Consider the following 14370-nt stretch of genomic DNA (forward strand, 5'->3'; position numbering starts at 1 on the left):
TAAAATGCAGGTTAATTTTTTCTCTCTTTCAAATTAAGGAACGGATGAAAATAATTGGTTTTATTTTAAGGGTGACATTGTAATGTGCTATGGAGTGTGACCACTCACTTAAAATAACAGAGCTGAGGGCTTCCCTGGTGGTGCAGTGGTTGAGAGTCCGCCTGCCGACGCAGGGGACACGGGTTCGTGCCCCGGTCTGGGAAGATCCCACATGCCGCGGAGCGGCTGGGCCCGTGAGCCATGGCCGCTGAGCCTGCGCGTCCGGAGCCTGTGCTCCGCAGCGGAAGAGGCCGCAACAGTGAGAGGCCTGCATACCGCAAAAAAAATAAATAAAATTAAAAAATAACAGAGCCGAGTTGTCACTTTGCAGATAGGACCTGATTTAAGGGACAGACCCTCAGATGATTCCCCCCTAACACTATATGGAATTCTGTGCCAACTCTATGACAAAACAGCTGCAAGAAAAGTTAAAAAAAAATCAGCTTGTTATTTTGAAGTTTGACCTACACAGAAAACTTGCAGGAAATTCTCAACACCCAAAGATAAAGTAAGACTCCGGAGAATGTCCTTCAGAGCCCTCACAGTCTGACCTGCGTTGAGCTTCTCAGCCACGTTCCTTGCCGGCCTGCTGTGGGCTGGTGCTTTAGCTGCAGTGGACAATCTGCCCTTCCCTGGGCCCACAGATGCCTCCTCTGCTCAGGCCTTTGATCACGTTGTTCACTCTGGGAGCAATGCCCTTCACCTCTCTGTCCATCCAGAAACTTCCAAGACATCCTTGAAGGCCCAGCTCACCGGCCACTTCTTCAGGAAAGCCTCTTTTAACCCCTCTGCCTCATGGTGTATAAGTCACCTCCCACCCCACCTTGACCTGGAAGGGTACTGCACATCCCGTTAGGGCTGGTTGCTTATGCTCCCGCTATTTTCCTCCGCCTCCCTGCATTCACATAGGATTATGTGACTTTTGAGGAAAGGGAACGTATTCATCTTTCTATTCCCCAGTGCCTAGTATAGCATCTGGCGAAGAGCGTACACTTCATAAATGTTTGTTGAACCGATGACTGGATGAACGAAAGGGCCAACAAGCCAGATGCTTGAAAAGATGTAAAACAAACATCCAGCTGATGGGCTGAACATCCACCTTTTATCGGACTGTTTTATCATTAGCCAGAAGCCTCTTCTAAGTAAGTCAGCAGTGGGTTTCAGCCAGCTGCAGTGCGTGCTCTGTGGGGTGCTCTGATCCTCCAGGGATGGCAGACAACCCTCTGGCTGGGTTAATGTCGTCAGGGATTTGGCTTTTAAACGCTTGTCTCAACTTCGCTCAAAACGTTTCCCTGGTGTGTACACTGAGGAAAAGGTGGTTTTCAAATTTTTTTTTAAATTGTAGAAGATGAAGTCTCAAATTAGTAAAGGTTCCAAAGACTGTGATGACTTTGTGAACTGGTCAAGGTTACGTGGTGAGGCTGATAGCTCTGACGTGAGAGGCAGAATGCAAAGGAGAAAAGATTTTAAAAGCAGCAGCAAGAGAAATTTAATAAAATACCATGAAAAATGTTTGCTTTATGAATCATCATTGAAAATAATATTGTGGTGTGAAGATGTAGATCTCTGGTAATGGGTATTGTTTTAAAATATATTCCATAAACAGAATAAATAACCCAAAAGAGCATGTATATTGCTTATCCTTGTTGCCATGCATATTTCATGATATAAGGTCATGGGTTCATTAGTTTTATAAGAAAAGCAAAAAGAATACAACATGAGGAACACGTAAAAGTTACGTTTCTATACAAAAATACAATGGCCTGAGTGTCCTGTATTTTTAAGGATTTCCCCATGATCAGCACATTCATAAATTCTGCCTCTTTTGACATTTTTGGTTTCATGCTGACAGTTCAATTCACTGAGAGCTGAGTTCACTTCCTTGGTACCTCGAGTCACACACTGAGCCCAACACAAAGTGATGTCTACATTCTGTTTCTAAGGTCAAGTTGCCAGTTTTAACATGATGTGCTCTGCTTAGCTTCTAACTCATTTCATTCCTTTCTTCATTCTCTCATTCATTCTTTCATCAAACATTTCCTGAGTACTTGCTGAGTGCCAGGCACTGTACTAGGTGCTGGGGACTTAAGATGACTTAAGATGGGGGTCACTACGCCTCAGTCCAGTCACTGCACTTTACCCTAAGGTGTGATCAGTTTTACAAAAGAGGGAATATAGACCAGAGTGCAACCAAGTCTTTACGGAAAAGATGGGGAAGGCTTTGCAGAAGAAGTGACACAGAAAGGGTTGGCCGGGGAGATAGGAGCGCTGGCAGAGTCGGACCACGTGTGCACAGACGGAGAAACACGGCATGTTCACACACCTCCGAGGAGTCCTGAGAAGGCAGAGCTTAGGGTTCATGGGGACGTGTAATTGGGAAAGGAGACTGAGAAGGCGGATGAGTGGCAGACAGTGAAGGGCCTTGGACATAACTGGACATACTCTTAAGAGCCTGGGGTGTCATTAAAGGTTTTAAAGTAGGAGGTAACACGATCTAATTTGCAGAAATGATTCAGGTGGCAAAGGAAAATGGGTTCCAAAGAGTACCGCCCTGTGAGATGTTAATAGATGTGCCAGGGAGAAAAGGTTTTGTTGTCACATAAGTCTAAACGACAGTGCATGCCATACCCCTATTTGGAGGTTCTGAGCACATATTAATATTTTAAAAGTTTGACAGAGGGCCTGTAGTAAAGAACCACTGATACCAGGTTGGGAAACATCAGATCAGAGTTAGGTGAGACAGTACAGGGGGAGCACGTAAAAGGCTGTTTGTAGTAGTTTGGTTAGTTTGTTAGCGTTGGAACCAAGGCAGTGGCAGAAGGATGAGAGAGGAAGAGAGCATTGGGGGGTTGGGAAGATATAGGAGGTGGAATCAACAGGACTTGGGTGTTGACTGAGTGTGAAGAACAAACGAGGCTGAGATGGCACTAGTCTCTCGCTGGAGAACAGGCTAGATGGTGGTGTTACCCACAGCACAAGGTCCACGAGGGAAGGCCAGGTCTATGGGGGAAGGTGGCAGGTAGGTGTGTTATCGAGCTTGACGTTTGACCTTCAGAATTTGAGGTAACTTTGCAGTATATGAGGTTGAGAGGTTCAAAGGGTAATCAGGGAGTGTTTAGTACATAACAGTGGGAAAAACTAAGTCAAACTGAAGGAAGGCTCAGAAAAACAACAAACAAAAACACGAGGACTGGAATCTCACTCACTAAACAAAATTATTAAATAAGAACAGAATTTCTATATGGGCCACTTTGTGAATTAAAATTATCTTGTTAATCTAATATCGATTAAGCTTTCTTAACCCTGGAAGTGCAAGGGGTGTGCAGTATATCTTCTGGGTTTAACATTCCTGTTACTTCGTGAAGCAGGGGCTAGCATACCCACTAAAATTCAGAGCAATTGTTAAAAAGAATTTTCTGCTAATAAATAAAAACAAAAACACTTCACCTGTGAAATGTGAACTCTGATCTGTTTTGCTGACATTTATTTTTTAATTAATTAATTAATTATTTTTTGGCTGCATTGGGTCTTTGTTGCGCGGGCTCCCTCTAGTTGCAGTGAGCGGGGGCTACTCTTTGTTGTGGTGTGCGGGCTTCTCATTGCAGTGGCTTCTGCTGTGGCAGAGCACGGGCTCTAGGCCTGCGGGCTTCAGTAGTTGTGGCACGTGGGCTCAGTAGTTGTGGCACGTGGGCTCAGTAGTTGTGGCCTGCGGGCTCTAGAGCGCAGGCTCAGTAGTTGTGGTGCACGGGCTTCGTTGCTCTGCGGCACGTGGGATCTTCCCGGACCAGGGCTCAAACCTGTGTCCCCTGCATTGGCAGGCGTGTTCTTAACCACTGCGCCACCAGGGAAGTCCGACATTTATTGTTGCTTCTAGAGGTAGGATCAAGCATCCATTTCTTTGTGAAATACACTACTAAAAATAAAGATAAATATCCCAATAGATTTTTTTCCTCCCTGGATACAACATTTTAAATAAAGATGGTCTCTAACTCATGAGGATTTACATTTTAGTCACTGGTATGTAACAAAACTGATGACTACCTTGACTCTTTCCGCCAGAATTCAGCCCTCTAATCCAGATCAAAGTCATTCTTTCCTGTGTGGTGTGTTTAAATCTAAATGAAAATTTTAATTCTCAAGTATTTATAGTTATTAAAATTCTCTTTTTTTCCCCTAAATATTACCAGCAGGGACTCTTCTCTCATATATCTTTTTACATAGCTAAACTACAGGCATTCTGAATTGTAACCCTGAATTTAAAAAAAAGAAAAAAAAGAAAAACAGGTTTACAGGTAAGTGGCCACATAATCACAGTTTCAAGCAAGGGGGGGAAAATAGGGGCTGTGGTGATTGTTTCAGTCTCTATACAGATGTGAGCAATATGTATGTACAGTGGGTGGACACAATCCTGCACATAAAACACAGGCCATATAGAGAAATAGAAATGATGCTTCAGAGTGGACTCTCTCATTCATTTCAGTTTAATCTTTCTCGCATCTTTCTCTTTTCCTCTCATTTCTGTTTTAAAGCGTTTTTTTTAGAATAAAAACAAATAAGATTGATGCCTACAGAGCTCATACATAGTGGCAAGAGGAGTGGAAGGCAGACTTTTACTTTGTGCTAATGGAGACAAACAGGCTCATCAGCCCACAGTCTAGCAGACTGAAGCAGGCTGAGTCATGACCCCAGAGATATCTATGTCCGTATCACTGGAACCTGTGAACGTTTGACCTGACATGGTAAAAGCGACTTTGCAGAGGGTATTCAGTTAGACATCTTGAGATGTGGAGATTACCTGGGTTATCAAGGTGGGGCTGATGTAGTCACAATGGTCCTTGTAAGACGATGGCAGGAGGACTGGAGTCAGGCAGGGTATAAAGACAGAATCTGAGGGAAGTGCTTTGAAGCTGGAGGAAGGGGCCATGAGCCAAGGAAGCCAGAAGCCTCTAGAGGCTGGAAAAGGCAAACAGATCCTCCCCTAGAACTTCTAGAAGGAATGTAAACCCGCCAACACCTTGATTTTAGCCAAGCGAAACTGATTTCAGACTTCTGACCTCCTGAGCTGTAAGATAATAAATTCATGTTCTTTTAAGCCACGAGTGTGTGGTAATTTGTTATAGCAGCAAGAGGAAACATACACAGATTAACTACCCTGGATAATGCAACAAATACTGAGTTTTATGTAAACTGCTGATTTTTGAGCTGCTATCAGATTTCCTCACAATTTAACAGTTTAGAGCAAATTGTAAAGAGGTTTTGGGAATGCTGCACTGCATAGTGGAAAAAAGAATGGATTTTGACTCATACAGATCCCTTTTCCACTTACTGGCTATGTGAGCCGGGACAAACACAGCCTCTCTGAGCCTTGTTTCCTCAAAGGATTGCCGTAGGGATTAAAAGATAAGCTGAAGAGCAGTAGAATGAACTCTACTAAATAAAGTCTGAATTCATGCTAACCTCACAGTGCTTTAGTTTCCTCATCTGTAAACTGAGGATCAGAGTAGTAACTATCACATCAAGGATAGTGAGGATTAAATACGTTAAAAATAAAAGTAAATTTCCTATAGTTACAAAACAAGAGTGAGTCACAGATGAAGACAACAAACTTACGGTTCCCAGGGCATAAGGGGAGGGGGGAGGATAAACTGGGAGATTGGGACTGACATATACACACTACTATATATGAAATAGATAGCTAATAAGAACTGGCTGTATAGCACAGGGAACTCTACTCAATACTCTGTAATGGCCCATATGGAAAAAGAGTCTAAAAATAAAAGAGAGTGGATATATGTATAACTGAGTCACTTTGCTGTACACCTGAAACTAACACAACATTGTAAATCAACTATACTCCAATAAAATTTTTTAAAAAGTGAGTTAATAAGTGTAATTGGAACCCTGCTATAGATATGAGCATATGTCCAACCTTAACTCCCTCCTTTGTGATCTCTTTAAAAATGATTTTCATCTACTTTTAGATTAGCATTAAAAATATCCTTTCTGGGCTTCCCTGGTGGCGCAGTGGTTAAGAATCTGCCTGCCAATGCAGGAGACACAGGTTCGAGCCCTGGTCCGGGAAGATCCCACATGCCGCGGAGCAGCTAAGCCCGTGCGCCACAACTGCTGAGCCTGTGCTCTAGAGTCCATGAGCCACAACTACTGAGCCCACGTGCTACAACTACTGAAGCCCGCGCACCTAGAGCCTGTGCTCCGCAACAAGAGAAGCCACTGCAGTGAGAAGCCCGCGCACCACAACGAAGAGTAGCCCCTGCTCACCGCAACTAGAGAAAGCCCGCGCGCAGCAGCAAAGACCCAATGCAGCCAAAAATAAATAAATAACATAAATTTATTTAAAAAAATCCTTTCTATTTCAAATACAGCAGTGTGTATAATAACCTAAATGGGAAAAGAACTTGAAAAAGAATAGATACATATGTATATATAACTGAATCACTTTGCTGTACACCTGAAACTGACACAACATTGTTAATCAACTATACTCCAATATAAAATAAAAATTAAAAAAAAGTTCCTAGAACTGCACTGGATACATACTCTTTTTAGAATAAGAAGAAGCTCCTGAAATGTATCAAGTGCTCCATAAATGAACAGGCACACTTGCCATGGGCCTTTTCAGCACCATTCTCTATGCTTTGCACACCTGCATGGGTGTGGTGGGTTCTCACTGAGACTGGGTTACTGCTGTTACTGACCTGACGGTCTAACTCAGGAGTCATGGGAAAGCAGCAGGTAAGGTGGTATGTGACTGTTAAATGAACAGCACTGACCGTGAACGCCATGTGGCTGCAGAGCAGGAGGGTAGTAGAGGAGTCCTGGTGGGAGAGGTGGGACTCCTGCCGGCTTTGACAGGCAGAGGGGAGGGGAACTGCGGGTGGGCAGGGAGAAGCGTGGGCAGAAGGAATGCACAAGCAGGGATGGGAGAACCACAGTTAAGACATGGGCAGGGGCAGACGTGCAGAGGGATGAAGGCCTGACTAAGCCATTGGGCTTTATTATATGGCAATGGAGAGTCACTGAAACAAATCCTAGCAAAAGACTCTCATGATCAAGGTGTCTCAGACTGACGTATGCATCTGTAACAGTGGTTCTCAATCATGGTGCTGTAACACACCAGTTGTGAAAATGATCTCTCGTGAGGTGTATAAAAAGTAATATAATGGATGGACCTAGAGATTATCATATTAAATGGAGGACTTCAGACAGAGAAAGACAAATATCATGTGATATCACTTATATGTGGCATCTAAAAAAGTGGTGCAAATGACCTTATCTACACAACAGAAATAGACTCACAGACATAGAAAACAAACTTACAGTTACTGAAGGGGATGGCAAGGTGGCGGGGGGAGATAAATTGGGAGTTTGAGATTAGCAGATACACACTACTGTATATAAAACAGATAAACAACAAGGACCTACTGTATAGCACAGGGAACTATATTCAATGTCTTGTAATAACCTATAATGGAAAAGAATCTGAAAATATATATATAAAACTGAATTGCTTGGGCTTCCCTGGTGGCGCAGTGGTTGACAGTCCGCCTGCTGATACAGGGGACACGGGTTCGTGCCCCGGTCCGGGAAGATCCCACATGCCACGGAGCGGCTGGGCCCGTGAGCCATGGCCGCTGAGCCTGCGCGTCCGGAGCCTGTGCTCCGCAACGGGAGAGGCCACAACAGTGAGAGGCCCGCGTACCGCAAAAAAACAAAACAAAACAAAACAAAACTGAATTGCTTTGCTGTACGCCAGAAAGTAAGGCTACATTGAAAATTAACCATACTTCAATAAAACATTTAAAAAAGTAATATAGAGCCAACACCAAAGATGATGGTGATGATGAAGAGGAGGAGGAGGATGTGTGTATATTTAATAAGTTAGACAGGATTCAGGAGACCTAATGCACTAAGTATGTAAGTGTTTCAGAAGCCAACCAAAAAAACTCAACAAGCTATTATAGCTAAAATGCTAAAGATAAATATTAAGTGAGTCCTTCCCACAAGACCAAAGATGAAAACCAAGGGATGCAGTAGTGAGTAAGAGGTGAAATAAAGATGGCCCCCTAAACAGCAAAGTTAGAATTAGAAATTAGATCTGTGTTTCATTTCTGCATAATTGTTTCTAAACTAAAACGTTAACATAAATCTTTGGACTCCATACTTGTCTTCTCAGACCTATAAAATGTGTAAATCTTGGCCACTTCTTACTTGTCAGGTAAGTGCTCTACAAAGGACAAAGGAGGTTGCGTTCTTAGCTGGTAAATGACAATTTACATAATTTATGGTTTTTTCCCCCAGAAAGCAAAGCATAGGTAATACGCGTGAGGTCAGTGGTAGCCCAATATTCAAAAAGCAAGGAGGGGGAGTTTCTCTCCTCAGGCAGGCCAATGGCCATCAGGTTGTTATCTGTCTTCCTTTAAATGAAGCATTTGATCCACCCTCTTCTTTTCTTTCGTATGAAAAAAGACCATAAACTGGCTATTGAAGGATTAGAGACCTCAGCACTATCTCCTGGTACACGCAGGCAGCTAAATGGAAAAAACCATGTAAGTGCACTGCAGGTCCCCTGTCCCAGCAAGGACTGCCAAGGGACCAGAGGGCTGACCAGGCAAATGCACGGTCAACAGCTGATGTCTTAACTAAGTGGTGTCCTAGGACAACAGCCAATTAGCTTGGAGACGCTTAAATTACTCCTGGCTTATTCCATAAGCATAAACAATGACTTCCTCTCTCCTAATAAGCGGTCAGTAATAGCTGATTTTGCCTAAAAAACTTAACTAAAGAAGTAGGATTCTAGGAAATAATATAAGAATAGTCTATTGTTTCCTCTAGGTTCAGAGGGATTCCTAAAAGTGACCAAGGAGTCCTATGCACCAAATGTTTAACAGGGATTTTTCTCTGGAAGATAGAATCCCTGGTGGCTTTCATTGTCTATGTTCTTTATTTCTTATTATGTTTGAATATTTTTCACAGTTATTATGCACTGGGTATGAAAAAGATCTTTATGCATTGGGTATGAAAAAGATCTTTTTAAAGGTCCTAATAAAGTATAGTCAGTGGTTCACTGGCTAAACTTCAAAGAGTTTTTACTATTACTTTCCTGATCTGAAAAAATGGACTTAAATCCAACTCATCTTAAAGTCTTCTCCCTAATGGAAGGAAATAGAAAAAGTTTTCAAAATAAATTCATGTCTTAACAGGCCCAAGGGCGATGGAAAGTGGAAGAGTAATTGACTCTTTAGAAATCAACTGTTTCAAACAGGGCCACCGGGCATGGGGTGGCAGTGTTGGCAACAGACCGGAAAAGGTCATGTATGTGGATGTGCTGGTCACTGCCATTATTCAGCAGCATGTGTGGCTATTGAAAGAGGTTGGTGTTTCACTGACTTTCACGGTCAATATTATTACCTACAACTATGAAACAAACCTATCAGGAGGATATAAAGTAAAAAACTTCAGGGCTTGTGGGCAGTACTATTGACCTATTCATTCATTTTGTTATTCAATAAACATTTTACCCAGAACTTATTAGGTACTTAATGGCAACACAAACTAATAATACAGGGACTTAGTTTCAACAGTAGAGGTTGATTGGGCTGACCTCATCCTTTCTTAGTGCTATCATGGGTTAGTGGTGCAGTATGAAGCTGAAGTATAGTTAAAGGTAAAAGTATAAATGCACCAGAAATCAGGAGACCTGGGTTCTGGACCAGGCTCTATGACCTTGGGCAAAACCATATCTAGGACACAGTTATATCATCTGTAACTAAAATGAAGACAATAAAATCTACTTTTCACTGGACGATTGTGAGAATTAACTTCAATTAGGTGTGTCACAACATATATTTCTTAACAGAACATGGCACATAGATGTTCAAAATATATAACATTCTCTTGAATTGCACAAACCATCACACAGTAGCATGGACTTTACAAACCTAGCCATATAGTACATTTAAGCTCAAAAAGGATATATATATAGTCAACGTCTGTTTCTAGATGCTCTCTCTATACGTTAGTGTGTTGCTCACTCATTACTGTTTGATTCTTTGAGCACTTTGCTAAATCACAGCCCCAAGAAGGGGAAGGAAAAAGGAAGGGGCTCTGCTCACTGGCTGTGAAGAAGCAGAGAGGACGCGTGGAAAGGGCAGCTCTTTGACTTGGCACCAAGGCTGTCCTCCTCTCTCCTTCTCAGTTAGATGACCACGTGATTTATCATTCTAACTGGGACACTTCTGAGAGTGAAAAACTGTTTTAGTAAAAGGAGGATGCAAGTCCCCCTCACCTTTCAGGCTTACTTTTTGTGACCTTTGTTGTCACTTTAAAACTACGTTTGATATTCTAATAGGGAGGCAATTGTACAATAAGATTTTATCCAAGTAATCGATCTAAAATCCTGTATTTTTTAAAGGCATGCAAAAAGGTTACTTAACTAAAGTTTGATAAATATATATTAATTTTAGAGAGGATTTGAGGATAAAATAATGGTATTTTTATTATTATAATATATGCTTGAGAATGGGGTCAGCAAACTGTTCTGTAAAGGGGCAGAGTAAATGTTTTAGGTTTTGTGGGCCATATGGTCTCCGTCACAACCAAGCGGTTCTGCCCTTATAATGCAGGAACGTCACAAAAAACACATAACAGAGTGGGTGTGGCTGTCTTCCAATAAAAGTTTATTTACAATAATTGGTTGTGAGCTGGATTTGGCTTTGGGCAACAGTTTGCCAACCCCTGCTTTAAACAATAGTTCCCCATGGATCAGGAAAATTTTAAAAGTCTGTAATTAACTCGACTTCTAACGTTCTATTTTGCTAAGGAATTATGTTTAAAAAAAAAAAAAGAAAAGCCATTGCCTAGTATCTTTATCTCTTTGAATTTTAAATAGCAAAAGCTAGAAAAAGCACACATTCAGAAAATGTAGCTTTATGGTAATTTACCCACCACACAGTCCTCATTAAAAAAAATTTTTCCTTAGCTCAGTGAAAACTTTGTCATGAATATCACTGGAGGCGGTACAGTAGAAAGAGCTTGGTAATTGTAATGAAAAGATCTGGATTTGAATAAGGTTGGGGGAGTACTAAGCAAGGAGGGATGAGCAGATCTTGAACACTCTTTTAATGACACAACACTCTCACAGGGCACTTCCCCTGTCCCGAATCACTGCTGCAAACACAAACTCCAATACTGGGTAACCCCAGAACTCACCGGCTGCCACTGCGCAGGGTACCAGGCTGGGGGGCAGTTGAAGCGGTTACAAGCTTGCACCGTGTTGGGCTTGGGCTGGTGACACAGCTCATCAGCCAGGATTACTGTTTCATTCATCTCTCTGGAAAGTAGGTGGGAGCAGGAGACATCTCTGGTCTGCAGGCCAACCCCACAGGTGAGACTACATGGACTCCACTTGCCAATTTCCCACCTGGGAAGAAATCAGAGCCAGAGAGGAAGAGGACACCCTGAGCACTTGTGTAGAGAACAGGTCCCATGACGTCAAATGTTACCTAATGGAGTAAAAACACCTACCTGGGTATTTGGGAAGTTCTAGCACAAGATTGGCTAGGATTTCTATCCCAAACCTAGAGCCCATCCTTTCCCTTCATGCGCTAGAATTCATTCAGAGTAAACAAAGTGGGTGATAAAATGGAACCTCCAATTTTTACCCACAAAATCACCAAGAATGGTCACAACCATGTCTCTTTTGATGAAACTTATAAGCTTCATCAAAATAGGAGGGTATGTTAGATAAGATATAAGTTGAGCGCATAAAGGCTTTGGTTACCACATACTGAATAGCGGGTCTAGAAGAAAACTTTATGCTCATCTCTCTAGCCCCCATTCTTAGCAAGACTGAAAAATCTGTGCTTGTTTTTCTTTGGCTTCAAAATGAAAGGTTGCCGGTTCCGACTTCCTTCAAGCTTCCATCATAGCATAGAAACGTCTCGGTCTTATGTATGAAATATCATCACTGCCTGGGACTGGAGAATGTATCAAAAGTGAGAGTTGCTAAATAGATTACTCTTCTCGAGGAGGAATAAGTGGAGAGAACAGCTCATTACCTAGAAGAGGAAGTCAACACACAGATGAGTTAAGGGCATGAATTGGCCATTCCAAACGGCCAAGTCTTGACAAGTACATTTAGAGTGGCCTGTAAAAACAGTCTCACTGCAATTCTCTGTTGATGCAGCCTCCAAAGTGGGGATAATAAAGAAACACCTCAGTTGCTTGGGTTTGGAGTGAGAAATGTTCTTTATGATCAGTTTTAGAAAGTTCTGTTTACAGCGTGAGGCACAAAGATTCTACAAACAGGAGTTAGCCAAGAAAAGCATGGCAAATAGATCCTTCAGTGGCTAGGCCTGCCTAGCTTTTGTAGCCAGCCCTGAAAATTGGTTTAAAAGTCTCTGGCTTTAATGTTTCTCATCAGGCTGTAAAACTGAGTGTAGCTTTCTCAATCTTTTCAACTACTCTGATAGGTAATTACCTTTCCAACCCCTATTTCCACAACCTCCTTTCCTACCCTATATTTAAGCCATATCTGTAACGAAGTACTTTGTTATTCTCGATTCATGCCCCCCGGTTTTCTAGCTCTGTCTTTACTGAAGCTGTTACTCCTAATTTGGAATACTTTTGGTCTTTCCCTTGCCCCTCTAAATTTCTTCCATTTCTATATATCCAAATTTAACCCATATTTAAAGGATTGTATCCACATCTGCTCCAGACACTGAACATTTTCTCAGTTGTATTACAGTTATTCCATCTGTCAAGGACCCTACTAGAATATACACCTCTGGAAGGCAAGGTCCGTGTCTGAGTCAGTTTTGTATCTCTCGCAGGGTTCTTCATAGCTAACGTATATGGTTAATGTCTATGGTTAATACTTTTTGTTTTTAGATAGTTAATGTATACATTTACTACTGGATAATTAATGTATATGGTTAATATTTTTTTTAAATAAATGGGCAGATGGAAGGGACCTACCATCATCATGAGCACCTTACACACATTATCTCATTTAATTACTTCCAGAACACTGAGTTGGGCTCTACTGATTTTCCCTATTTTAAAGTTGAAGGAATCTGAAAATCCAAGAGGCTGCTTGCCCAAATACCCATAATTAGTAAGTAGTGAATCCAGGATCAAACTTGGGTGTGTCTGGCTCCAAAGCCTTTGTACCTTCTATTATACAATATCATCTTATCTCCGGAAAATACCTTGAGAACTGTCCTACAAACGTCCATAAAATTTTAAATGAATAAAAGAGGAGAGGCTGGGTTGAATATATTTCTTTTAGATCTTTGTATGAATGTCTATAAACTTATTTTTAGATCCCTAGCTTGGATAAATTCCAAGCTTCAAAATGTTGTGGGCTATTGGTTTTAAAAATATGTCCACACCAATGAGGTAGAACGGATGCTATGTGACTCCCAAGGCTAAATCAGAAAAAGGATGTAGCTTCCACTTGGCTCTCTCTCTTTGATTGCTTACTGTAGGGGAGGGCAGCCACCTGTCATGTCATGAGGACCCCGAGAAATCTGGAAGAAAGTCCACATGCAAAGGAACTGGGGCTGCTCACCCACAGTCAGCACCAACGTGCCAGTGACATGGGTCACTGGCCCATGCTACCTTGCAAGCAGCTCTGCTGGACCACGGCTGGCCTTTAGATGATTTCAACCTCATGAGACACCCTGAGCCAGAACTGCCTTTCCAAGTTGCTCCCAGATTTCTCATTCGTTAAACTGTGAGAGGTAATAAATGTTTATTTTTGTTGTGAACTCCTAGGTTTTGGAGAAATTCATTATGCAATAATAGACAACTAATACAAGGATATATTCTCTCCCCAAAACTTGCATATGTTCGGCAAAAGACATATATGAGAAGGTTCAAAGAAGGACTATTCCTAATAGCTCAGCTGGGAAACAACCTAAATGTCCATCAACAGTTGAACGGATAATTATGATATATTCACACAAACCTTGACAGAAGCATGAATATAAACTACCACAACAACATGACTGAATCTCACAGACATAAAACTGAGTGAACAAAACCACAGCTGCAAAATCCATAGTGTGATTTCATTTACATAAAACTCAAAACCCAAAACTAATCTACAACGTTAGAAGTGAGGGTGGTGGTTACCCTTGGTGGGTAGTAACTAGAAGTAGAGTACGGTGGGGGGAGGGGGAGGGTTTCTGGGATGTGTTATCTTGATCTGGGCGCTGGATCTGCATTCTCGGTGTGAAAAATCACCAGGCCATATGTGCGGAATTTGTGCACTTTTCTCTATATTTGTCATGCTTCGAAAGAGGATGT

The 14370-nt window shown here is 41.9% G+C and overlaps 1 protein-coding gene across 8 annotated transcripts in view; it reads right to left on the reverse strand.

The window, feature by feature from the left end:
- Nucleotides 1-14370, reverse strand: part of ADAMTSL1 (ADAMTS like 1) — a 472773-nt gene that overhangs the window by 188207 nt on the left and 270196 nt on the right. For all 8 annotated transcript variants that reach the window (XR_016393555.1, XM_089913199.1, XM_089913195.1 and 5 more), the window contains one exon: nucleotides 11269-11479. Coding sequence is in view for 7 of the 8 variants with exons in the window: in XM_089913199.1 (XP_089769325.1) it covers nucleotides 11269-11479 (211 nt within the window). In the remaining variant the exon portion in view is untranslated. The remainder of the gene's footprint in view (nucleotides 1-11268; nucleotides 11480-14370) is intronic.

This window comes from Delphinapterus leucas, chromosome 6 (genome assembly GCF_059928025.1).
Source record: "Delphinapterus leucas isolate spDelLeu-1000000601 "Yukka" chromosome 6, BTC_Dleu_Yukka2, whole genome shotgun sequence".
In the NCBI taxonomy this organism is placed as follows: domain Eukaryota; kingdom Metazoa; phylum Chordata; class Mammalia; order Artiodactyla; family Monodontidae; genus Delphinapterus; species Delphinapterus leucas.